At 47.5% G+C, this 25,843-nt stretch overlaps 2 protein-coding genes across 5 annotated transcripts; one reads left to right on the top strand and one right to left on the bottom strand.

The window, feature by feature from the left end:
* Positions 1-177: 177 nt before the first annotated feature.
* On the bottom strand, positions 178-22,496 carry psda (pleckstrin and Sec7 domain containing a). 3 transcript variants are annotated; one of them, XM_029127346.3, is made up of 21 exons: positions 22,126-22,496; positions 21,750-22,052; positions 20,513-20,819; positions 17,502-19,867; positions 17,062-17,170; positions 16,215-16,489; positions 15,863-16,137; positions 15,300-15,537; positions 14,953-15,212; positions 8,950-9,147; positions 8,792-8,872; positions 8,600-8,712; positions 8,113-8,171; positions 7,879-7,968; positions 5,614-5,657; positions 4,832-5,022; positions 4,582-4,652; positions 3,968-4,125; positions 3,729-3,873; positions 3,511-3,654; positions 178-2,695 (listed from the first exon to the last, which is right to left on the bottom strand). In XM_029127346.3, exons 4-21 carry the CDS (start codon positions 19,710-19,712, stop codon positions 2,432-2,434), a joined length of 4,926 nt encoding a protein of 1,641 aa, XP_028983179.1. In that variant the 5' UTR covers positions 19,713-19,867; positions 20,513-20,819; positions 21,750-22,052; positions 22,126-22,496; the 3' UTR covers positions 178-2,431. The 3 variants fall into 3 exon arrangements, with proteins under 3 accessions (XP_028983179.1, XP_055358651.1, XP_055358652.1); XM_055502676.1 differs by lacking the exons at positions 14,953-15,212; positions 15,300-15,537; positions 15,863-16,137; ... (4 more) ...; positions 21,750-22,052; positions 22,126-22,496 and adding an exon at positions 11,187-12,586; XM_055502677.1 differs by lacking the exons at positions 14,953-15,212; positions 15,300-15,537; positions 15,863-16,137; ... (4 more) ...; positions 21,750-22,052; positions 22,126-22,496 and adding an exon at positions 9,391-11,135.
* A 449-nt stretch (positions 22,497-22,945) lies between these two features.
* LOC114842002 (prolyl-tRNA synthetase associated domain-containing protein 1-like) lies at positions 22,946-25,687 on the top strand. Of its 2 annotated transcripts, XM_029127398.3 has the most exons (5): positions 22,946-23,143; positions 23,680-23,805; positions 24,011-24,100; positions 24,342-24,557; positions 24,780-25,687. In XM_029127398.3, exons 1-4 carry the CDS (start codon positions 23,063-23,065, stop codon positions 24,552-24,554), a joined length of 510 nt encoding a protein of 169 aa, XP_028983231.1. In that variant the 5' UTR covers positions 22,946-23,062; the 3' UTR covers positions 24,555-24,557; positions 24,780-25,687. The 2 variants fall into 2 exon arrangements, with proteins under 2 accessions (XP_028983231.1, XP_028983230.1); XM_029127397.3 differs by having other exon boundaries at positions 22,948-23,143; positions 24,342-25,687.
* The last annotated feature ends 156 nt before the right edge of the window (positions 25,688-25,843 follow it).

Raw genomic sequence — 25,843 nt, 5'->3', positions numbered from 1 at the left:
CCATCAACACGTGCTCGTGGTTTAGTAGTGGAGCCGGTCAACATCCAAATGTCCACTGGATCAGCCAGGGAGACACGGTGCATTTAAAAGGAAGAGTGATAAGAGCAGCAGAAATGGACCTTGGTTCTTAGAGAACTGGACAGTTCCAACACATGCAGAGGTCGACACAGAAAAAAGGACGGTTTTCACAATGGTTTTATTTTTGCCTCTAAGCCTTCGAATGATACAAACGTATTGTTACGACCAAACTCACAACAGGATGTGGACAGTATCAGAATAAATAAAGTGGCCACACAACCTGTCTGAGGACTTCAAGAGCTGCTGCTTCAGAAACACTTGAACCAAATAAAGCCCTAAAACACAGTCCAGCTTCTATGGCTTCTCATATTTACAGGTTTGGACACAGATGAAGAGAGAGCAGCCGTGACCGTTACACTAATTCACCATATGCTGCGTTACATTGCACAGTGCAAAGAAAACACAAGTGTTATAGGATATCTGAGGAGTAACTAGGAACAGCAGGGGGTGGAACAGCACAGAGGGAGGAGCCCAGAGGTCAGTGAACGTGTCACCACAGCTGACCGGCTGCCTTCAAAGAGCCAAAAAAGACGGAAGCTGACGTCCACCTGCAGCTGCTCCAGAACCTCTGAGGTGACGTGTGGAAGGCTGAAGGGTCAGTCAGTGAAACCAGGAGGTGTCACACAAGCAACACACATCAGACCAAAGTTCTGAGATCAGTTTCCTGACTCCCGGAGAGATACAGAATAAACATAAAGGAGTAAAAAATAAAGGGGATGAAAGCCGTAAAGATGCCGACAGATCCGTGTCTGCTCAACAAGCGTCCAGCTTCTAGGTCCCCGTTCCAGTTGTTAATTCTTTTACTTCAACGTGTGAAGCGGAGATGGCAGAAAACACCAAACTGAGGGTCATCCTTCACTTCGTACCTTTGAGATGCGTTAAGAACTCGTCTCAGAGTTCAGGGAGTTCAGCATCAGTGTTTTACTCAAAGTGACACTGGCCTCCAGCTGGAAAACTGCCGCTAAAGGTTAAGAAGAGCCGTCAGATTTCCTTCCTTCAAGTTTTCATTCAGTGGTTTCACAGATTGTTAGTGAAGAATAAAAACAATTTCATTACAAACTAACAGAAATCTGGAGACCAGCAGGAAAACATGGGTGAGGTCATGTAAACTGAAAGAAGGTTGGAGTCCTGACGCTCAGCTGATCTCTGCTGCCACCTGGTGTCGTCTGAGTCACTATCCCAACACATCACATCCATCCATCCATTAAAAAGTGAAAGAAGAGGCTGAGCGGAGGAAAGATAGAGGATTGATGGAGGCTGAGTGGAGGAAAGATGGAGAATGAAGTAGAGGATAGATGCAGGCTGGGTAAAGGCTGAGTGAGGCCGTAGTAGGGGATGGGTGGAGACTGGGGCTTACGAAGTGTAGATGTGTCTACACATCCTCAGTGTGTTTGATGCCTTGAAAACAGAGGCTACAGATTATTGTTTTCCTCCTCGGTTCTGTCAGGACGGTTTAAAGGTGAATGCGTGGAGTTCTGGTGACACCAAGTGGCAGCAGGACGTAGACTGCAGGCTTCATTACCCAGAATCCTCTATGTCTGAGCTACAGGAGCAGATGGTGAGGTTCTGGTCTGATCTGCATATTACAGTTCCAGCTGAGCAAAAATCAAACATATAAAAGCAGATCAACTGCTTTGCAGACAGTTGTTTCATTACATTAACAAACTCCAGCGTCTGAACAAACTGAACCTCAATTTATCATCAGTGATAAACATTAAGAGAAAGAGAAAACTGATATCTTGCATATCAAGAAGAATCAGGCAAACACTGTTCAGTTTCCAGCAGAGGAGAGCAGGAAATGATTAACAACCAAACACCCAAATGAGCTTCTCTCCTTTGAAGCTGAAATTACTTGGTTTGTTTCTATTTAAGTTTTAAATTCCTGGCTTTGTAGAAGGTAAAATCCTTTGTTAATGATGTGAATCATGTTCTTCCACATGGTTCAGCAGCGTGTCCGGGGAGTCCTGACTCCACAGCCTCACCTTCCCATCATTTTCCCCTTTGCTCAGTTGCTACAGCAACAGTCCCGCATGCTATGTCTGTCACCAGCAGTTGGCATGGCAACCTGCTCCCCCGTCAGTTGCTAGGAGAAGCAGAGTGATGGCGATGCAGGAGGTCAGCGCTCGTTGCTCTGAGAGAACAAACACTAAAGTACCGACAGGGAAAACCTGATCCATGAGCAGTAAAATGCTGCCAGAACCAGTCACTGATGCTCGTGTCCAAAAGGTCCCTGAAATGAGAGAGCCAACAGGAAGAAAGGCTCACCAGCTGTGGCGACTCTGGATGCTGCTTGGCTACTTGCGTGTCTAACTTCCGCAGTGGAAGTTAACAGTAGAGTCCCACTGACAACGCTTTACGCCGCCTCTTCCTGCTCTTCCTTGCTTTCGTTCCTCTTCTTGCTCTTGGAGGCTGAGGATGACGTCACCTTTAAGCTCTTTGAGGTCTTGGTCCCACGGCTTTTCTCCTTATTGGCGCCGTCCTGGGGCAGCGTGGGGCTGGAGTGCGCCCTCTGCAGGCCACCGTTGTCAAACAGCCGAGCCTCGAAGGCCGTCAGATCCTCGTCACCGCTCGCCTGCTTGGCTCGAAGCAGCATGGCGTACGTACCGTAGCGGGTTTTCTGCATGGGAGGAAGGAGAGAAGAGGTCATGGCAGGAGGGAAGTAGAGAAAGCCAGAGCCAGTTCCTCCTGTTCACCTCTGAGCTAACCTTCAGTTCTACTTGTTTTTCAGCGTGTTTCAGGACAAAGTGACTGAAAAATATGAATGAAAAATATGTTTAGTTTTAAAATTTTATGGAGTGGGGTCTTTGTACTTTGCTTGTTTGACTGCTTTTCATGCAGCACAGCCAGAAGCTAAAGAATCATGTGTTAACTACTGGTCCTACACTGGTTATAGTTTACAGAAAGCAACATCTTGTAGAAACTCTGAATCATGAACAACAGCACCTGAACGCAACAAGTCTGTTTTGTCTTCGTTTGAAGCACAAAAGAAATCAGAGAACAAGTGATGAGCAAAAAGTAAACAGGATCTGGGAAGAGCTGAAAAACAGCAGTGTGTTCCCGACACAGTCTGTTTGACACCAGAGCGACTGATTCACTGACAGTTTGTGATGAGGATGAGCACAGAAGGAGATGAACACGAGCTTCAGTCTGTCAGAGGGAAAATGAAAGCACTTCAGCAGAGAAATGATACAGTGATGAAGAAACGCTCGATCGCGCTGTCGGCCCCAACATCAACTATCAGGCTCATCTTGTTCTTGACTGACTAAGGTGTGTTTCAAGCGTTTGGTTGGGTGAAAGTCTGAACTCCAGTTAAATCAGAGCTGCTTCAAATGAAATTTTGCTTCATTCTGAATTTTTCTTTTTATGTTGAGTCTGGGAATCTGGGATAATCTTCAGTTAAACATATAAATGTGTAAATGTAAAGCCACCAACCTCAAACTCCAGGTACTCTTGTCTGAGTTTTTGTTCCTCCAGCTCACGACCTTTGACCTTCCGGTCAGGTGTGGAGGCTGTGAGGTCGGCCAGTTCTGAAGAAACCGCCCTGAACCGGTTCTCATGGGATTTGACTTGCTCCTCCTGTAGAGACAACAGTGACATTCATTCTAAATAGTACATCTGTGTGGGCGTGTCCTGGAGGATCCAGCTGCTACCTGGGACAGTTTGGTGTTGGACCCCGGCAGCAGAGGACGACTGAACCTCTTCTGCGATCCGATGGCAGCCGGAAACGGTGGCGCTGAAAACATGGCTGCAACAACGTTGATGCGCGTGATCCACGACTGCATCTGTTCTGCGTTCCTGCAGCGGGGGACAAAGCAAGCACTGGGTCTGAGTCTGAAACGATCAGGCCAGAACCAGGCACCACGCGAGCTGTGGGTTGAAGGGTTCTTACGGGGCCTGGAACAGGAAGACCCTCCAGTCCGCTGTCCTCAGGTAGAACACATTGGGCCTCTTGCTGTAGTCGGCGGCCCTCATGGCCAGACAGTGGTGGACGGACACGGCGTTCTTCACGTCGTCCTCCGTCAGCTCTCGCTCTGTGCGGTACTCGTCCTGCAGGATCAAATAGATTAGGCTTCACTCACTTTACCAGCATCGGTTCCTAACTGAGGACTGACACGGGTCTGACTCAGATCTACTGACCCTCAGTTTCCACAGAGCAGAGTCGCCTGAGCTCTGTGTACACCTCTTTAACAAACTGGATCCAAAAATATATAAATGTATCTTCTACAACAATAAAATCATATACTTAATGATGGAGACGACTTTGTGCTGCATTAAGCTTAAAATTAAGCCTTTGGATTTTTAGACTGCGTGTCCCACATCTGTACAAATGAGCACAGAATAAGATATTAAAACAGAATCTGTGTCAACGTTTCAGTCCTACAAAATAAGTAGCAGTTAAAGCAAATCAGTTCTGTCTGACCCAGATGTGCAGTTCTGATCTGGGACACACACAGAGCTAAAACTAGAGCAGGGGCTGCTGGGGGATGCAGTTCAGAGGTTTACCTTCTGCAGGTAGAGGACCAGACCCTTCAGCATGGCGTAGAACGTCTTCCAGCCCCTCCGGCCCCGTGGCGCTGAGGGAGACAAACATCAGCTCAGCACTTTTGACAGAAGAGAGTATGAACCCTGTGGAAGTGTGGTTCTGGAGATGCAGGATGTGTTCAAAAACATCCTCATGATATCAGAACTGTGCACACATGCACGCCGGTTCCAGAACCGAGCCCTGTTCAGACATGTCAAGCACTCATCGTACTTCTCTTTCCATCCGGGTCTGCGTGGGCTTTGCGGACCAAGAAGCCGCTCTTATAGAGCTCCCCATCAGCTTGTTGGGCGGCGCCCGCCAGCAAGTTTCCTCCACTGCCAAGTCGCTTCATGGTGTGGGAGGCCGAGTCAGTCCGGACATCAGCCAGCTCAGACATGGACTTCCTCAGCTCCTCCTCGTCACTTCAAACACAGAAGGAGGATCTTCATTTAAATCCTGCCTCCCTCATCCCCACAACATCATTACCTTCTCTCTGTTCCACGATCAGCTGAGCACTGCATTCAGGGTCTCGCTCTCATTTTAGCATTTTGATATCTAACTAAGTTAAGAGAAATGAATACAACTTTGTTGAAGTAACATAAGGGGAAAAAAAATGAGACTTTAACCCTTTTTTAACCCTCAATAGACTCCACTTCAACAGAAACCTAATGTAGGGGAGCAAAAGTAGGATGAAATGGAAACACTGCAGTAATCAGGTCCCTGCTTATCGCCTGCCTCATTCCCTGAGTCATCTCATCTAACTGCAGCTAACTAGAGGGAGGACAGGTGTGTGTGTGTGTGTGTGTCCACAGTAGCGCATGGGCGTTGGGACGCTGACCTGTAATTACAGCGAGGCAGCAAAGGAAGAAGAAGCAGGAAATGGTTACCGTGGCAACGTGGGCTTAAATACAAGAGTCAGGGCAGCAGGAACACACGCACATACTGCAAACCGCACACACGCATGTGACGAAGCCTAAACACAGCAGATGTGAAAGCAGTAGGACTGAACTCACATGGTCCACTGCAGCTTCTCGTTCTTGATGGAGCTGTAGAGAGTCTGCAGAGACACAAATGCAGGGTTAGAGTTTAACAGGGGTTTCCCCAGGATAACAATAATAGAAGTCAGTGACAGTCAATGATGGTTATTAGTCAGGGCGGTTCCAGAATCACAGACTGGATCCAGGCCTCAGTGCATGAACCAACTCTGCGTCTACCTTCTTTTTGCGGCTCTGTGGATGCTGCTGCCCATCCTGGGTTTTCCCCAGCAGGTCAGGAAAGGCCAGTGGCTTGAGGGAGCGGGAGCGGGGGGTTCTCGGATACCTAAACGGGTCAGTGTCCCTTGAATCCCGCCCGCTCCGGACCGAGCAGAGAGACCGAGAACGCATCCGGCCTGAGGAGTGGATGCTGTTGACACCAATCATCGTCACAAATAAGCGTCCAGAGGATCAGATGCTGGTCTGAACTGGGTTCCTCAAGTCCGACTGAACTTTCCAGGGTCTTTTAAGGTAAACAGCAGTGATCCAAAGAGAAAACCCTCACGGTTCTGGTCCACATAAAAGCTTTTTAAAGGAAAAAGTAATGATGCACAAGAAGCAGCTTAAAGTACAGAACAAACATGGACCTTGGAGTCTAATCTAGGTCTTAAGTGTTGCCAGAACCAGCGTGCGATCAGCTGAAGACACGAGAGCGGTTCTGGTTCCTGTTTTGACACAGTCATACACTCAGCTACTGATCAGGTTTAGATGACACTTTGTAATCATCGAATTGTCTGAATTTTTTGGTATTCGGGAAAAGAAAATAGAAAAAAGTTTGAAAATTATTTACAAAGACTTTTACCAGAGAAAATTAATATTATATTATTGTAATAATGCATAACTTTTATTCAATTAAACTGATACACAGATTTTTTCAAACTGCTTATTTAAACATTGTTCATTTGATAATTAAAGATCTTTATACATTTACATTATCTGAGGACTGAAACATTTAGTATATTAAATGTTATATTGAATTGAATTATAAATGTATTAATTCTAATTGAATCCAAAATCCAAGCCACGATATTCTTACTATATTTAAATGAAATATTTAAAATAATTAGAGAGAAATCAAAGTCAAGTCAGATCATGTCACACTGCCAATCATCTGAATCATCAGCTCACACTGTGAAACACAAAGAATCCAAAGATCCAAACTCTGATCGTCTTTAGTTTGTTGGTGAAGGTCCTGCTGCAGCAGCCACAGGGTTGGGAGCGTTGGTGGAGGAGAATCCCTGGACTGCAAATAAAGCTACCTGACGAAGGAAAGGCATCAGCAGCGGCAGCTCACATCCACCCGACAGAGAGGGAGGCAGGGGCGAGCGAGCAACACCCACACATGCAGACAGAGAGAGAGCAGACCCCAAAACTGACGTCAGCCACCTCCAGCTGATGCTGAAGGGATGATGGAGGTGAAAAAAAGAGGGGGATGAATTCTTTTGCTGCCTAAAAAGAAGAGAATGTCAGCGTCTCAGGTGCTCATCAGGCTTTTAACTTCTCTTCATCGCTTCTCCTTGTCTTGTCGTCCTCCTGCATCAGGTGAGCCTCCTCCTCTTCTCTAATTCCTTGTCCTCTCGCTCTCGACTCCAGGACTGTTGCTTGTTCTCCCTTCCTCCTCGCTCTCTCAATGCGCATTTTCTCTCAGATTGCAGCAACGAATCAGAGCACAGGAACGGGAGCTGTGCCCGCCCCCTGCCTTACTTGGAGCCGTCAGTTATTGAGAATACAGAGCTGAATGTAAATGCAGCAGAAAAGCAGTGAGGATGAGCTGAGAGTCAGACAGACAGTATTCACATCATCCTCGTGGACTCATTGGCCCCTTCATCAGTGCTGCACATGACCGGGTTCAGAGACTCTGGAGGCCATTCGGGTCAGATGAGTTTAACTTTGAGACAAGGTGAGTTACTCTGCTGCATGGACCTGAACGCTTTACACTCCATGTAGAACCTAAAGGTCAGTCCAAACTGAACCCAGCTGGAAAGCACACACACTAACAGGGCTGATGATGATGGAGGTAGAGAGGTGATGCAAATTCATTTTCATCATTCAAAGGCTGAGATGAAAACAAAAGAGTGGAAAATGCCGAACTGCAAAAACCTTGTGACCCTTGGACGCTCAGGCGTGAAGGTTCTGGTCTGACAGTGACAGACAAACTGACCCAGTGTCTGAGCTCACTGAAACCAAGACCACCAGTCTCACAGCAACATCAGCGTTTGTTAGAGCGGCGGGTTTGTGTCCTACCTTCAGCATATCTTTGGGGAAGTCTTTTCCCTCATTGAGTCCTTCCAGGTTGGAGATGAACTGACTGCAGGACATCCTCTTCCCCACATTCTGCACACAAACCCACACACGTTAAAGTTAAAGTTCATTTTAATGTCATTCATTTGACACAGAATCACAGACGGCTCCTTATTGTCAGGATTTTATCCATTATTAACAGAACCTCAGTCTCGTCAGACCAAACATAAGACTCACATTTCCATGGAGGTCTGTGTTCAACAGCATCACAGCACAGGTCAGAGTGTGGACACTGTCTGAAAGAGAAAGAGAGACGGGTCAAGGAGGAGAGATGGGTCAGAGAGAGAGAGCGAGGGAGGGAGAGAGAGAGAGAGAGGGAGAGAGGGGGGGAGAGAGAGAGAGAGAGAAAGAGAGGCAGAGAGAGAGAGAGAGAGAGAGAGAGAGAGAGAAAAAGAGAGAGAGGCAGAGAGAGAAAGAGAGGCAGAGAGAGAAAGAGAGGCAGAGAGAGAGAGAGAAAGAGAGAGAGGCAGAGAGAGAAAGAGAGAGAGAAAGAGAGAGAAAGAGAGAGAAAGAAAGAGAGAGAAAGAGAAACACACACACACACACACACACACACACACACACACACACACACACACACACACACACACACACACACACACACACACACACACACACACACACACACACACACACACACACACACACACACACACACACACACCTTCGGTGCTGAGACTCTCTGGGTTACACTGCCTGTATCTCCTGGAGAAGTGAGCGAGGACTCTCTCTCTCTCCTGAGTTTCTCCCATCAGAGCAAACTGTGTCAGAAATGTCCTGAAAAACAAATAGGTTGTTAATCCCCTCGTTCATCAAGCAGTAACTGAGGTACTGGGTCGGACCCACCAGAACCCACCTGAGTGCCTGGTCCAGGGTCAGACCCATGAAGTTGAAGTTGGTGAGATATTCCTCGGCCACCATGTGACTAAAGTCGTTGCTGCAGAGAGAAGCCCACATTAAGAAGGTGAGACGGGCCACAGCGCGAGGCTGCGCTCCACACAGAACCACACTGACTTCTTGCCGAGGTGTCGGGCCACGTCGGACTTCTTGAAGCCGTCCAGGGTGTACAGGCGCTTGGCCAGACGCTTGGCGGCCTGCAGGTCGGTCTTGGTGCCGTTGGCCAGCGCCTCGTCGCTGCCCCCCAGAGCCAGACGCTGGGCAACGTCGGCCTGCGGGAGCAGCAGCTGAGCGGGTCGGTGGACGGGTCGCTCCCTGCGTGAACAAACCCAACCAGGACAGATCAGCACCACGGTGAAAAGATAAAATAGTTTAGGGAGCAGAGGCTGAAGTTCAGTGTTTCCATCACTCGAGGAGGGTCAGAGCTTTGAGCTCAGCTGTCCGGCTGCAGTTGCCTCCACAGTCAACACAATCCATTCCTATCTGAGCGTTTGCTGGCGATGGCGTCTCACAGCAAAGAGAACTAATTGGTGACTGGAACTGGTGATTGGAACTCACCCCTGTGAGACGTGGTCGTTGTCCATCAGCTGCTGCTCTTCAGCGTATTCCAACACAAAACTAAAAACTAGAGCATGAGGAAGTGGACTACTTCCCTACGTGGAGTCCAGCTTCCCTCCACTGGTGCAGCCTCAGACACAGACATGAATGACGGCTCAGACATCAGTGGCTCTACATGGAGCGGACAGTCACATTCAGCCAAATCCACTCCAGCTCTGCTACGAGCTCTACTAATACGTCTCATACGTCTCACATTCATTGAGCTCATCGAACTGACAGAGCACCTGAGGGAAGGAACGCCACTATGCGTTGGCTGCATGTGTCAGAACCTTTTTGTTTCTGCCCACTGACCCAGAAGCCTCTACGGGTGAACACAGACACCAGCCGACACCAGCCGGGCCGGGCCGGGCCGGGCCGGGCCGGGCCGGGCCGGTCCGCTGCGCTGCGCTGCGCTTCCTGCTGCGCAGACAACAGAGAATGTGTGTGCGGATGTTTCGGTGGACCGGTCCTTCCTCCACCAGCACCACCCATTCACCCAGGACAGAAATAACCTCCTCAGCAGCAGCCAGGGAGGATCCATCCACAGGACGCCAGGAAATTCTTGCTATTTTGTTCTCCATCTCTGTGAGTGCAGCTTCCGCTGATTTAGAGCTAATGTCTGTTTGGGAACACACGCTCCCTCCACCCGCTCTGTACTGTTTCTACATGAGATGTTAGCACTTCATCAGACACGCAGCATCAGCATATTTGGCCGGTTAAACCAGCTGGGCCTAAACACACGTCTAGTACATCCACAGGCCTCAATGCCTCTCTGCTTTCCAGTGTGTTGCTCAGGAGGTGGTAAAGGGAGTTCGGCTCTCACATGTTACACTCAGGCCTGATTCTGCTTGATCTATAATGGATGCTCACTAGAAGCTAAAACAGCAAACTTCCTCCCAACTCCAGAGCAGATGCTCTGCCTGCAGGGACTCGCAGAAAACACAGGAAGCTTCATTAGCGATTCTGTCGGATGCGATTCAAAGAGACGCCTCAGAGTTGAACTGAGCTACCGACAGGTCCGAGCTCACATTCACGCAGTTTAACAGGGAAAGTGAACCAAGAGAGTAAAAGTACTGCTGGCACATTAAGAACCAGACATCACCGTCACTGAGGAAAAACTGGGATTCCTATGAGACAAAGCCTGGATCCATGTGGAACGTCACAGAACAAGTAGCTAACAGTCGACAGCTAGCTAGATTCTGCTGTTGACTTTGTCAGGTGAAACAGCTGTTCTGTTTTGGTTCCATAATTTGGAGGTTTCACAGCCTCTGAAAACCACTGCGGGAAATCCAGCCTGAAAGAGTCATTTTTCAAGAACAGAACTCAACTCAACGTGAGCACAAGATGTAATCTATGCTGCAAACAGGTCTGCAATCACAACAAAGAGTATCCTCCATCAGGCGACGCCACAGCTGCTTTACCATAATGCAGACATTCAGTGGAATAAAAAACGTTAGAATAATGTACAGACATGGAGTAAAAGCCCTTTCTCATGAATTATCTGCTCCAACTGTATCTCCATGACTCAGCTTCGTCTCTGGTGTCCACACAGACGCCAACTGGCACTGAGAAAAACCAAACAGCCTCAAACCCAGTGAGCCCAAGCCAGACAGCAGCAGGCATGAAGACACAAAATGCTTTGGTTGATGAAAGCTTTTACGTGTATTTTAAGTGGTAAATACGTCTCTGAAGTTTACATGCAACAAGACAGAACTGTTCCTTTTGTCTCCTTTTGAGAAGCTGAAGAGCACGCATACCTGTACACTGCCGGGTAGGGCGGAGCATACAGGTAGCGGTCCTCCAGAGCCCCGCCCCCCCAGCACAGCACATAGTTCGTCATGAAGACGGCTCGTGCTTTGTCACACTGAGCCTGTGAGGTCAGCGGCTAACAGCAGCCGCCAAGCTAACATCCTCCACATTGATGTGATTAGAGAGCAGGCGTTGCCATGGGACCCGGATGACAGCACAAAAACCTTCATGTGATGACAACTACTCCATTAACAACGTCTCAGTTTCCTTGGCTAGAAACGATCCAGCAGCAGCAGCAGCAGCAGCAGCGGCGGCTCCTTTACTCCAGTCCTGCTTTTTCCTCTTCGTGTGGTTTCTCCTCTCTCAGTTTCATTCTCGTCCTCTTCTTCTGCAGTTTCTTTTGTCCATGAGTGAAAACCCTCAGGACCGGCTTTCTTAACAACTCCACCACACCGCTTTCCCCTCTTTCTCCTCAGAGTCCGATCTTCTCTTCCCTCCCTTGCTTCTTGTCAGCTGGGTTATTTTCCTTCACTGAGGGGGAGGAGGCCTGGGTTTCCTCCCCTGTTTGACCCGGGACGCCCCTCCTCCTCCTCTGTCCTCTCCTTCCCCTCTTCCTCTCTTTGTCTTCTTCATCGACCTTCCTGGAAGTTTGCCTTCAGACTCTTTTCCAGCAGCTCAATAAACCTCAGTTCTTCAGTTACACACATTTGTTCATCAACTCAGGACAATCTTTTAAAAACACCTTCGATTCTATAAAACAATAAAATCATTAGACGTACCTCCAGTCGTTACTCGAGTAAATCTGCCGAGTAACATCCAGCCCTGGTGATAACACCAATAGATTTAAGACTCAAATCAGTATCTGAGTGAAAGCAGGTCAAAGGTCACGACCCTCACCCCAGATGGAAAGATCCACATGAATGAGCGGAGGAGAAAGACGAGGGGGAGGAGGTTTGGAAGATGTCAGTGCTGGTTTTGAAGAATGTTTCCAGGTTTCAGGCAGGAGTGGGAAGTCTTACTTTTCACTCTTCCCTGAAATCTTGGTTGAAATAATCCATCTGGAATTTCCCTCCACAGACTGCATGCATGTGTAGTTCAGCCTCATCGCTCAAATGACGGTTGGATGCGTTTAGGCTTTTGGTTTCCAAATTTACGTGTGTTGGACGCGTAGTGGTTAGAGCTCCTCACGTCGACGACAGGCTACAGACAGACACATATGTATGCTGGGTGGAATAAGAAGCAGCTTCAACTATGATGCGGCTTCAAGTCAGTAGAGTTTGTGTGAGCCCACACCCAGACGAGGGAGCAGATGGAAGAACTTCCCTTCACTCCTCAAGCGAATCAGCTCAACGACAAAAAACAAACTCACAGAAGACGAGCAGGAAGAAAAGGCCATTATCTTCAAACATTATACCACTCAACTTGTTTGCTTTTAGCCACTGTGTCATGAAGAATTACATCCCACAAGGGCAGCAGAAGCTGACTGAACACGTCACGAGTCATGGCCTGACATGCTGGATTGTCCTCCGTTAGGACAGGCACCCGGCGGAGCAGCCCTGAAGCAGCTCATAGTGCAGGTGGTTGAACTGCAGTAGAAACCTTTTCTGTCTTCTTCAGTCTTTTCTGTAGCTAAGAAACAATAACTGCTATAGATGAGAAAGTTGTGTTCCTCCTGGTCTCTGGAACTAGTACAAATCCTATTTAAAAAACTGAAGCTTCTGCTATTCATTTTAACTTTGTTTCAGTTTGCAGTGAAATGACACATTTTACTCGTTGGAGTCAATTTTACTTTTATTTAATTTTGATGTATATAATTCGCACTAAATCTTTTTTAAAGAAGGAAGACACAAAAGTTATAAATAAAGCTTAAATACTGGCACATAGACGTCATCACATTCTATGTGGCTACTGTACGATGTGTGTGTAGCAGCAGGTCAGACTCAGACCTGTTAGGTTTCGTGTGTTGGTTTTTAAGGACTGATCACACTCACATTTTATAGACGCTAGCTAACCAGCCGACCTGTGAACAGCTGAAGCTTCAGTGAAAAGTCTGCTGCTTTAAACAAAGCTTGCCTGAGGAGACCTGACTTAAAGATGTGGAGTGAATAATAAGATGCTGACTCATAGTTAAATACATACTTCACAGAGCCTGTAATAGCAGGGCAGCAGCTCAACCAAGCCCAGATCTGTGGCAGCTCTAAAAGCAGAGCAGCAGATGGAGAATTGCAACTTGTGACACTGTGGTCTGCGTAAAAGTAAAAGTAGAGCACAAGCGGAAATGGAACCAAAACAACCCCCCAAACAGAGACCGATCAAAATGACCACAAAGAAATATGGGGACCGTTACCGTGTGAAGAGCCCGAGTGTGTTTCTGTTCATTCTGCTCTGAGAATAATAGTAATAATCATAAAAAGAAGAAGGAATAGCAGTGAACTACAACTTGCAAAGAAAATGTAACACCCAACACAGATCTACTGAGGGGATAAGAACATACTGTACCCAGTAACTAACCATGGCAACATGAACGCCACCTGCCGTAACCATGGTAACTGTACACAACAACAGCTGTAACCTTGATATCATTACACAATAACTACTTCTAACTACTATTGGTTATGGATTTGTTATTAAACACAAGAAATGGTGTACAACTGTAACCATGGTAACATACATAGAACAGCTATAGCTGTAAAGTTTCGTAATCTGGTTCAGCTCAGTGGAGACCTCAGGCCAGGTCCACCACTCAGCTGGTCACATAACCTGCAGTCGGCCTTTCTGTCAGAACCCAGTGCTGAACTTTAACACTGCTATTTTAAACCCTGACATGTCACGCTCCATCAGTTAATCTGATGTTACCGTGGTTACCGGAGCCAGGCTGGCCAGGCTCCAGGTGACGGAGGAGCAGTTCTAATCTGCAGACAGGACGTTACCACTTAAATCTACAGAAACTTCACCTCTTCTCTGACACTGCCACACAGATCACCACAATGATGAGCAGACGTGATTGCACATCAGCGTTTATGTTAAGCATCTTGCTGGGTCTGACAAACCCCCTGAAACAAATCAGCTGAAAGGCAGAGGTTGCTCAGCACCGCCCTTCTCACCCACCTTCACACGATCCAGCTCACCTACACTATAATTCAACTCAAGTTTTGTTTTACAGGTTTGTGATTCACTGATGTCAGCACATACACGCACAGAAAAAGACCAGGAGCCTTATTCACTAATCATCACCCAGCGCATTGGTTTGGTTGTAAGGGTTTTTAACCCTATAATCATTAGCATCCACTAGCTGGCCAGTAGGATCCAGTGAGCTCAATAAAGTGTCTTTAATATTTGCCCAAGGCAACAAAAACACAAACTCTGTGGCAGTGAGGACGAAACAAAACAGCCTCACTTCACAGACTGGTCCTCACAGAGGTGCCTCCACCATGTGGACCATCAGTGTCACTGCAACAGCTTTGAGTCGACTGATTTAAACTTATTTGTATTAGACTAAGGTTTCGCACGTTTACATGTACAGCTACAGAAATAAGCTGCCTGCTGTGACCAATGATGTTACCATACACAAGAAGAGAAGCTACAGAATTAACTGAGTTAGTAAGTTAAGTAAGTTTTGTTCCGACCATTCAGGCAGCAGCAAGGAGCCTAGAAGCCGCCATGCTCCCGGAGTCTGGGTCACCTTGTACAGATGTAACATTTCTGCTGAGTCACTTCCCAGAACAGCCAACACTGGGTCGAGTATCTGGATCAGAACCTTTAGTTTTGGCTCACCTGAGGCTACTGTGGAGGGATGGGGCTGAGCTCGCCTTTCTGAAACCATCTTTGAGAATTGAGCGGCGCCACGTATCCTTCTCCGAGCTGGTCCGGACTGGAGGGCCAGACTCAACTTTGGAACCACTTTGCAGCCTGGTTCCCAAGGCACTGAGTGTAATTTCTGAACGGGACGTTTCTGAAGCGGCGGATGGGTCCGGATGGGCCAAAGGGGCAAAACTCAGCTCCATGATCTGCTTAGCGCTCTCGCAGATCTGACTCTGAAGACACAGACATGACATGTTACCTTCCTACAGCCCCTTAGGACTCACTGACTGGACTGGACTGGACTGCCTTCACTCTCCTACCTGGATCTCTGGGGTGAGGGTCGGCAGGTCGAAAGTGAACACAGATGTGGATCCAGATGTCAGAAGGTCAACGCTGTCCAGGCTGCTGTACGAGGTTCCCTTGGCACGGTGTGACTCCATGATGTTTTCAAAATGGCGGCTAAAAGAGTCTAGGTTGCTGTCGCATGGTCGACGAGGGCTACCAACAGAGATTGGTGACTTGAGTCCATCACGGGTGTCGGCCGAAGCCTCAGACGACCTAAAAAAAAAAAAACATTACAGTCTAATGGTGCAGGTGAGCGTATGGACTCATGTTCATCACCAGATACAGAATTCCACAGGAAGAAATTAGGTATGTTTAGATCACTTTACAGTAAATCCTATCCATCAGAGTGGGCAGGTCACTAGAGCTGGATCCTCTCTATGGACCTTGGTGAGATGCATGTGTTGTCAGGACACAGATCTACCTGCTGGTCATATCCTGGAAATCATGTGTGCTTGCAGTTCAGCAGATGGAGAGCGGAATTTACTTCACGCACCCTGAGCAGTGTCTTTAACTACTGTGAGTGAAATGAAGTGCTCACCCCTTCAGCAGCAGACTCAACACTTCACCCTCCTCTTTCGTGGCTCTCTGTCTCTGCTTGTCTCCCTGCATTCGGACACTGGCCCAGCTCACCACTCCCTCTTCATCTTCGTCTTCTCCCTCCTCTTCCTCTTCCTCATCTCCCTGCTTCACTCCACCAGTCCTGGGTTTTTGGGAGGCACCAACGGGACTGAAGCTGACATTTTCCACAATGCTGTGTTTGCTGCCAAAGGCAGAATCTGCCTCCTCGTTTGCTTCCGCCTCTGCCCGCATCACCTGACCAATAACAGGTAGTTACCAAGCCAGAACATTCAAGTAGCCCCAGAATGAATGATCTGATGAAGCCAAATCACCTCGTCCAGGTCGGTCTCCCTGTAGCAGCGCAGAGGCACAGCGTCCAAATCAGTCTCAGAGAACTTGATGGTGCGGCGTATGATGCCTCTTTTAGGGATGGAGCATCGAGGGTCAGGGGTCACCAGCTCCACCTCAATCTGCCGTACCTTGTGATGTGACAGCCTCTGACCGTCACAGTTACGCGTCTGCCTTTGATTAGCTACCCTCAGGTGGAAGGTGGAGGGAGGGGTGGGGCTTGGAGAGTTGCTGGTGGGTGGCGTCGTGGACAGAGCACCTTAAAAATCCAGGGTTAATGTCAACAACTAGGGTGCACACAGAAAGAGCTGAGGACGACGAGTCTGAGACACACAAGAGATGAACAGATATAGAAGCAAAGAGAGCAGGACTAGAATACACAGGGATACTGAGCATTCGCCTTCTCATCTGTTTCTGGATGCAATAATTATTAGGATCATAGCAACTGAAATGCTTTCAGGCAGAAGTCAGTGCTGTTCAGCGGCGAGTAGTGGTGTGTAACTGCACCAGTGAGTAGACTCTCACATGGTTTAAACGGATGTTAAGCTGCAGCTAATTGGCTTAGAAGAAGCTTCTGAAACTGCTTGTTTACTTCGCCGACAGAGGAAGCTGCAGAAATTCTGCCTCCTAATCAAATGCTTGCTTCTACATTTATGATGTGATTTATATTCATTCAGTCAACATCAACTTCAACATGATAATGCCTTCATAAACCTTGGACGAGTCAGTGTTTTGCCCAGAGACACTGAAGCATATAGCCAGGGGATAGATACCAACACTGGGGTTCATGAACACCCACCACACAACAACACAAAAACCATAAGTCAACACCTTTAGTGTGGCGACCCTCCTCCGCCTGGCCTCCGAAGAGGAACTCCCACTTGGCTCGGGCGATTTTCTGCGATCGCGAAGAGGGACTCGTCTCTAAGCCGCAGTCCAACTGCAGGAGAGGGAAGACAGAAAGAGAAGAAAGGTTTAGTGACCCTGAGGGAAACAGACGTGTTAACAATTCATCCACTTAACACCAGATTAGAAATGTGTATAAATAAGATATTAATATATACAAGACATAATCATCAGGACCTGAGTTTCAGAGCTGATAAAGAAAACTGACTGACAGAAGTCACAGACTTTCTTCTGACTTGGCTCTTTATTGTTACAACCCTCCCCTCCCCACACGCTCACATGTTCACACGCTTGCATACGTTCAGAAACACACACAGACACTTTTACATTCGACCAAGCCCTCATCACCCTCCCCTCTAGCCGACCTGTTTCCCAGAATCTGCTGTATCGTAGCTGGACTGGCTTGAGGTTTCCGGGGACAGACTATTGTATCTGTCCATTGGGAAGTCGTCTCCCATACTGCCCGTCACCCCACTGGAGCTCTGAGAAGACATCCCAGCACCTCTGCTTTGATGCAGAGCCTCCCCTCTCTGAACCGTGGACAGGCCAAACTGCGTTGACGTCTTTAGATCTTTGTTTTTTCTGCCCCTTTCAAGACATTCCTCTTTGCTGGGAGTGTAAACTCTAGAAGGTGGGTGTCTGTCTTCACAGAATTCCTCCGCTTCCCTTGTGGTGCAGCTCGCAGGCTTTGCTTCTGTATTTTGGCTGAGCAGTCTCCAAGGAACATCTGGACTATCCTTGGTCGATCGATCATACTGTCTCTGCACTGTGTCATGTGATTGACAGTCTCCTGTGAACTGTGGTGACTGGTATCGATGCACTGTAGATGCATCCTTACTGGTTGATGAACTCCACCGTTGTTGTGGGTCCAAGAGTGGTGACCGAGGGGCACCAGCTCGATGCACCAGCTCGGCTCGAGGAGGAGACGCCCGCTCCGGCCGGGTCTGAGGCGTTGGTTGGTCGTCTTTCCACCTGTTATTCCGATTGTTGGCCTGCGGAGGCCCAGGACAGATTTGCCTATGTGAATTGTTATATAGTTGGGATTCCCTTTGGAATGATCCTCCTCCCTTTGGACTCTCTAACCACTGCGACTCAGACTGAGAAGGTGTTGGAGAGGGCGTCCTTCGGTCTGCATAAATGTTGCACAGCTTGGTGGCCTCCACAGCTAATTTACAAGCCATTTCACGGTTTGAGGATGGAGAGATGCTCCTCCTGCCAGTTGTGGGGCTCACAACGTCACTGGCTCTGCTGCTGCAACGTGATGCTTTGCAGAGATTATTGTTGGATGTGTTGGAGTTATTGTTAGCGTGACACTGTATACCATCATCAGCTTTATGACTACCACTAGTGAGGCTCGGATTAATATTGTGCTGGGAGATCACTCTACATTGGAAGTCAGTCTGGGGCTGGTTGCTGGAAGCGAACCTGCCTGAATGGATCTCATGTTGGATATCTGTAGGTTTTCCTGCAGGAAGAGGTGGGTAAAATATGCTGGGCAACCTGGGCCTCTCATCTCTGACCCATGGCTTCTGGGAGATACCAGGGGAGGAGTACCCAGTGTGGTCACACAGATGTTCAGAGGCAGGACTTCTGGGCAGTCCATTCACTGAGCTGCATCTGGCTCCCCTGTCAAGCTCCAGAAGCTGGGCCTTGGAAGGCAGGGTGAGGGTGCTACGTGGCAGGACAGGAGATGCCCTTAAAGACTGACAGCGAGGGGGTGGGAAGCTCCGTGGCAGGGACGGACTATAATTCTCTGGACCACGAGACGCATATCGTCGCCTCAGTTCTGGAGACCCAAACTCCTCTAATGCCTTGTAGGTGGCCTGTCTGGCTACTGCATCTAGGGTAGCCTTCCGCAGGTGAGGAGAAGCCTGGGGGCTCCCAGTCTGTGACGTGTACGGATGGTTAAGGTATAGGTCACCTTGTCCTGGACGGCCACTAAACCACATTGGATCACTTAGCCGTTTCCGGAGGTGGGCAGGCTGTAGTTGGCCTTGCACTCTGTCTGACTCAGCGTGGCACATGGAAGAGTGGCGGCCTTCCACAGAGTGTACGTTGGCTTTCTCTATGTAGCCAAATGTCACCACAGATGATTTCTCCTCCTGATCCTGTCTTGGAACATTAACAGAGCTGCAGTTGCTGGTGAGTGTAGAGGGGACATTAAGCCATACTGGTCCTGGCGAGTTGTGTTGGCTGGGACTTTCCCTTCCAGGTGAAAGTACATGGAGTAACTGATCAAAACCGTCATATAATACATCCTGATGATGGGCCTGTATGGAAGACCCAGTTCTATCTGGGTTCTGCAGCTGGAAGCTCACGGAGTGTCTGGAGGAAGACTTTGAGGAAGTTATGGTGTGATTTTCATCCGTAGTATGATACCGGGCATCTGGGGAAAGTTCTGGACTGCGACTGCGGCTGGAACAAGTGGAGCTCCTCTGTGAGCTGGGGAGGATATCTGGAGATGGAAGCATGAGGTGATTGGTCCCCTCAGCTGCTCTTCCTGGCACCTCCCAATCCTTCTCAGGAACAGTCCTCACCTCAACATACAGGTGGAGGACTTTAGATGCCTCAGACATGCTACCACTTTTATGTCCAGATTTTGCTTTAGTGTTGTTCTTTGCTATTTATACCAAAGGGTCACTTGCAAACAAAGTCTGAAAGTATTTAATAAGGGTCAAATGAAGGAGTGGAACATCAAGCCCATCCTCCACCTTCTGATCACTTTTTCAACCTGCAACAGGAAGCAGAGACACAGTTGAAAGAGTTAATATAATGCATAGCAAACATCCAACTGACATAATGTCAAACACAGGTCTGACTTTCGTGCTTCACTGCTGTAGTAACATTATTCTTCTAGTCTTGCATGGTTCAGACATTACCAACTGCTTTGCACACTCAAATTCTGCAGACAAACAGAAACCAAAGACCTTGCATGATTTAGTCATCAGATGCAAAGTCAAAAACCTTCTAATCTGTTTTGTTTAAAATGCATAAACTCACTAATCATTAGGCATGTATTATAGTCCAGCTATAACACTGACACTGAGGTTTTCTTGGTGTAATGTTGTTTCCCAGTTGCCTGACACAGACGCACATCACCTACATCACTACAGCAACGTGAGGTGAGACAGGTGCAGCAGGTGAAGGTTTACACCTGTGGCTGTGGAGCAGACCTCAGCAGGACGATGTGAAACTGAAAACTCCTCCGCAGATAGATGCACAGCAGCTGATAAGCACATCCTACTTTTCCCAGACTCTGCTAATAGGATTTCCAACACTTCGTCCTCCCTCCCAGCATGCACTGCTCAATCCACCAACACGCACTTACAAAACCTCACATATGCAGTCAAGCTCACACGATCTGCTGTAACCTTACCTGTGTCCTGGCCGCTGCAGCAACGTCTCCTGGGTTGCCGTAGCAACCTCCTTTCTCTTGCTCTCTCGTGCCCTCCCTCTTTTTTCTCTGTTAAAGTGCAAGCTCGTTTTATCCTCCTTCGTCCTCCTGTCGCTCTCAGAGGAACACTTGTTGTCTGTAGCAGAGCCGGCTCATCATGGATTTACAGACTTCACTCAGCTCCGCCTCTTCCTCCTCTTCTTCCTCCTCCACATGGAATCAGCTGATTTCTACGCCTTCATCTCACAGGCAGCTTGCCAGCCAACGCCAGCCTCCACTGGCTGCAGACCTGAGCTCGAACAGCCAATGATGAGCAGCTCTGACAGATGGCAGATTAGTGTGTGTGTGTGTGTGTGTGTGTGTGTGTGTGTGTGTGTGTGTGTGTGTGTGTGTGTGTGTGTGTGTGTTGCTGTGTTGCTGTGTTTTGTGGCACCCAAAAAGTCAAAATTTTGTTTTTCATTCAACATTAAACAGAACAAACGGAACCCACAGTCATAAACCTGAACGTGTCAACCACAGCACCACCTCTATTAGAACCTACATGGAGGTGGGGGATGTGTCAGAAGTCCAACATACAGAGAACTGTGGTGAGGATTCATAAGGACATTCCCAGAACAATGTTCCTTTCGCTTTGTGCCCCTGTGGTCTCCTCTGTGGCTCGGGCCTGGAAGAAGCTTGTGTTAAACCAGTAAACACGCTGGTCTCTAGTATTCATACTTCACCAATCGCCCCATCATGGATTTGTATAATTTGAAAAGAAAAGAAGCAAAGTTTTACTTATTAAACTGAGCTTTTGTGTGTTTGCCCGAGTGAGGCTGAAACACTCCTAGATTGTGAGTGTTTATAGGACGACACCTACAACACAACAGCAGAGATTTCCTAATTAAACAGGTTGCAGCCTAGAGCCTGGTTGCCACGATCAGTAAAGGCATTCAGAGAAATCAGGTAGATTTCTCCTGGAAACATGAGAAATCGTTTGCCTTTCAACCCTCAACAGAAAGAACCATGATAAATGCGTTAGACGTTAGAGTCTGAGGCATTCAGGTGTTTCAGAGAAACCTACGTGAACCAACTCCTTTCAAATGGGCTGCAAAAACTTCAGTATTGCAAGAATATTTACATCTGAAGGCAGAGCTAACATAAATCTGTGTGCATGCATGTATGACGACGGGTTCTGTCCATCAGTGTGTGCTTGTGTTTGTGGACGGTGCTGCAGTACCTCAGTTAGAGAAGATGGAGCTGCACAGGAGAAGGTGAGGTCAACTCCGGGTCGCTGCTTTCACATTCAATATTAGGTCATTCAGTCTGGGTGGCGCTGGTCCTGTGCTGCGTCCCACGTCTCGATTTCATCGACCAGAACCTGAGAGTCTCTGCTCACACTGCAGGAAGCTGCCTGACGCCAACCTCAAGCGACACCAGACGCTTTAAAGCTGGACGTTGGAGACCGGGCTGCTCCCTCCGGTACCGCCCACAGTGTGCCGAGTGCCGTAAAAGTGGTTAGCGGCGACTTTTAACTGAGCCTCTGTGTGATTCAGGCCAAACCCAAATCAGTTTAAACTGCTTGTTTCGCGGGCGTTTCGAACAGTGTCGCTTACCTTCAGCACAGAGGAAAACGTAGCCGTGTTCGCAGCTTCTGTCGACACATGCAGGACCTCAGTGGCACCGACGTAAACCCGAAGTCACCGGCTCGGTCCATCGGACAGTAACTGTGTCACTTACAGGCGAACCGAGCAGCTCAGTGACCGGACTGAGCTTGTAGTGACCCCAACGGCTACGCAACCAAAGAAGATGCAGCTGGAGAGAAAGTGTCCTTCCGGTTCTTCTCGGTGCTGCTTCCCTTTCTACTTTCTGTTTTCCCCCCCTTTAGTTGCTTTTATATTTATTTTTTGGCGCTTGGTTGACATTAGTTTACCTTCTCCCCGGTGACTTGAACTTCCGCATCGTCCCATGACGTATCGATGACGTAGGCAGTCGTAAGATCAGACGAACAATAAAAGAACAAACAAAAACAAAACATCTTTTTTGTGTGGATTTATTGTTATTACATCACACATTAAATTTAAAATGCAGTGAAAGTTAGTATAAAAATTGTATAAAGCAAACTATTTACGTAGTTCAGACCTTTAAGTTGAATAATTCTACGGTAAACTGGCAAACTCATAAATGCGTTAATTACTGTCATTTTGTCATACATATATTCCGGTATATTAAGTAATTTAACATGTAACATTGAGAGGTTGGTTTGTCTAGCGAACCCTTTATTTATGTATCTGCTGTTTTCAGAGTAGAATAAAAGTGTAATATTAAGAGATCTGAGATCTCAAGACATAAGTATGGATTTAATGTTTAAGATGGCAACATAACTCGGTACAGCGAAGGGTTCCGTTGCGTCTGGACCTGCACAGAATCACAAACAGCCAGAAGGTGGCGCTGCAGGAACTAGCAGTAACACAAATTCTTCTTCCTTTACCTTTGTGTTCGTCGACGTTTACTCCGGTTCAGCTCGAATGATTCAAACGCGTTTCTGTGAAGATGAGTGACGACCTGCGCTTAGAGCTGCAGAACTTTCTGGACTCTCTGCACGTCCGGACCACGTGCGTGGACCACCCGCCGGTAAACTAGCTTCTCTGGCGTTTGACCACGTCGCTTCCTCACTGAATTCCTTTAGAAAACTGGGCCCTTCAAGGTCTCTGTAAATGTTACAAAGCTCAAAAACTCGATCACTTGTAGGGTTTTAATTGGAAAAAGCCACTGTTGTTTGGCTCTGAATAATTTCTTTAAATTAGCGTCTAGTATTTAATTTGTGTTTGTTGACACATCTCGCTGTTAGTTGACGCGGACGTATATTTAATGTTGTCGTTTAAAGTGAAGCACGTCTACTTCTCGGGGACTTAATTTAGCCCCAGGTCGGTTAATGGTGAAATCTTCGATAGTTTTGATCATCCCTGTATTTGTTTATGTTTCAACCAAAACAAAGACCGTGGACGCGTTTCTAGTCAGACTCTGGGAAACACGTCTTCAGGCGGATTGTGTTGCTGTGGCCTACAGGGGGCGCCAGCGGACCGTTTGTGTCCTGCAGCTTTCACGCTGACTCACTAATTTAAAACGTTGGGCTCAGGCTCTAGACCTTCTCATGCCTGAACTTGCAGGTGTTCACCGTGGAGGAAATGATGCCTCACCTGCAGGAAGTGAACGGAGCCGTCACTAAGAACCTGTTTTTGAAGGACAAGAAGAAGAAAGGCCTGTGGTTGGTGTCAACTCGCCACGACCGCCAGGTCAGCACCCAGCACGCTGGTATTTCTGTGTAAACGTGGCCAATCACATATGTTAGAACGCATCCATCTTTCCCTGGACGTTGACTCCATAAGTCTGCAGCGTGTCAGTGCACCTGTGCTTGGTGTCCTTACCTTAATGGCTGTTCCTTCTTCATCCAGCATTTCACCCGAACTTCTCAAGTCATAATCTTGTGTTTCTTGGCAGGTGAATCTTAATGACCTTGCCAAGAAGCTGGGCGTTGGCAGCGGCAACCTGCGCTTTGCAGACGAGGAGGCCATGTTGGAAAAACTCAAGGTGAAAACTGTTGTTTACATTTTGGCTTCAGCCTGATCTCTGGATTTGACACTGATGTGATGGAGGGAAGAGAACAACAGCACCTCCACAGCCTGAGAATCAGCAACTATGTGCTTCTTTGTCTAAAACCCTTTTCAATTCAAAACTTGTTTAACCAACTCTGTTAATGTAAGTTCTTTGGTGTTAAGGGTCATTTGGGAGAAGGCCCGAACCTAAACCCATTTGCTATGTCCCATCTCAGGTGGGGCAGGGCTGTGCTACGGCTCTCGCTCTGCTCTTTGATACGGATCATAGTGTGAAGTTCGTCCTGGACCGGGACCTGGTGGAGGGAGGCTATGAGATGCTCTTCTTCCACCCCATGACTAATGCTGCCTCTATGGGGCTGCCACCTGATGACCTGCTGCTCTTCCTCAAGGAGACGGGACACAAACCTGTACTGGAGAGCTTCGAGTAGGAGGCGAGTGCCTGCAGGAACCCTGTGATCTTCACTGTCAGCGTTTCCTGTTCCACAGCTTTTAACACATTTGTAAAAGTTCAAACCGCTCACACCGTCTACGGTTCAGTCTTTATGGTAAAAAAAGAGTTTTCAGTTGGTTCATGTCATGGCTCACGCAACAGATGTTCATTCTGAGTTCTGAGATCATTCATATCACGTCAAATATTTGACTTGAACCTTCAGACATGAGGCGTTCAGTGGTTCAAACACTCGTCAGACGTCCCGGAGGAACCTGCTGCTCAACAGCAGCATGACGTCATGTCCTCCAGACGAGCTGTGGAACCACAGGAACCGCAGCAAGGACTGAGGCAGAACCGTGCAAATAGGCAGCGACGTGTGGACCCTGTGACACCTCTCTGGCTCCTTTTTCTGCTTTGCTCATGAACTAGCTGTAAAATCTGTCTGTAAGTCAAACATTGTGAACCATTTATACATTTGTTGCTTTTGGTAAACAAATTACTCTGGATGTGTGTAACTCACTCTACACACGCGTGTGTTTTTAATATGATCTTCACACTTAGTTTAATTTCTTTTCACTGCACGTGTGATCTGCTCACACACACAAAAACATGTTCTCCTTTTCTTGTACAGGGATGTGTTTTTGGGAAAACATCTAACACATTTGAATGAAACAATGTTTTTTATTTGTGGTGGAAGAAACACTTTGTACCAGCGTCTGTAAGTAACGCTGATGCTGGGGGACATGATCACGTCGTGCTTGTTTACCTCCAACATCAAATTAACAAAAAAACTATTGTTGCTCTCAGCATTTGCATATTTCACTAATTGCTGGGTTCCACCCATGTGGAGTTGACATGTCTAACTCATGATGCTCCTGGAGCCCAACAAAAAAAACTAACAACGTTCATGAAATCAGGCTGTGCTGACATTTTTTAGCTTTCTGGATGGGTTTCTAATTATTTTCTCTTGAGCTTTTCTTTAAGTAGTGTTTTTACCCTCAGAACAGTTTTCTTCTTAATGTGTTGTGATATTTCTTCAGGTGTGGAGAACTTTAAGTTCTGCTGTAATTAGTTTTAATATGAATGAACACATGTACAGTAGATAACAAAACTAAAGCACAGTTCAATCAAGCTACCTTCCAAGCACTTGACATTTTTTACTTGGTGTCATCCAGTTGTTTTTTGTGTTTTACCCCAGATTTATGTTATAATCATATTTTAATATTAATGTAACCTGCTACACCTACTTTGTGCATTGGCCCAGTTGCTGTGTCCGCTGCTCACCCA

This window comes from Betta splendens, chromosome 15 (assembly GCF_900634795.4).
Source record: "Betta splendens chromosome 15, fBetSpl5.4, whole genome shotgun sequence".
Classification (NCBI taxonomy): domain Eukaryota; kingdom Metazoa; phylum Chordata; class Actinopteri; order Anabantiformes; family Osphronemidae; genus Betta; species Betta splendens.
Note: the sequence above shows the minus strand (reverse complement) of the source record. Positions and strands in the feature narration are given on the sequence as shown.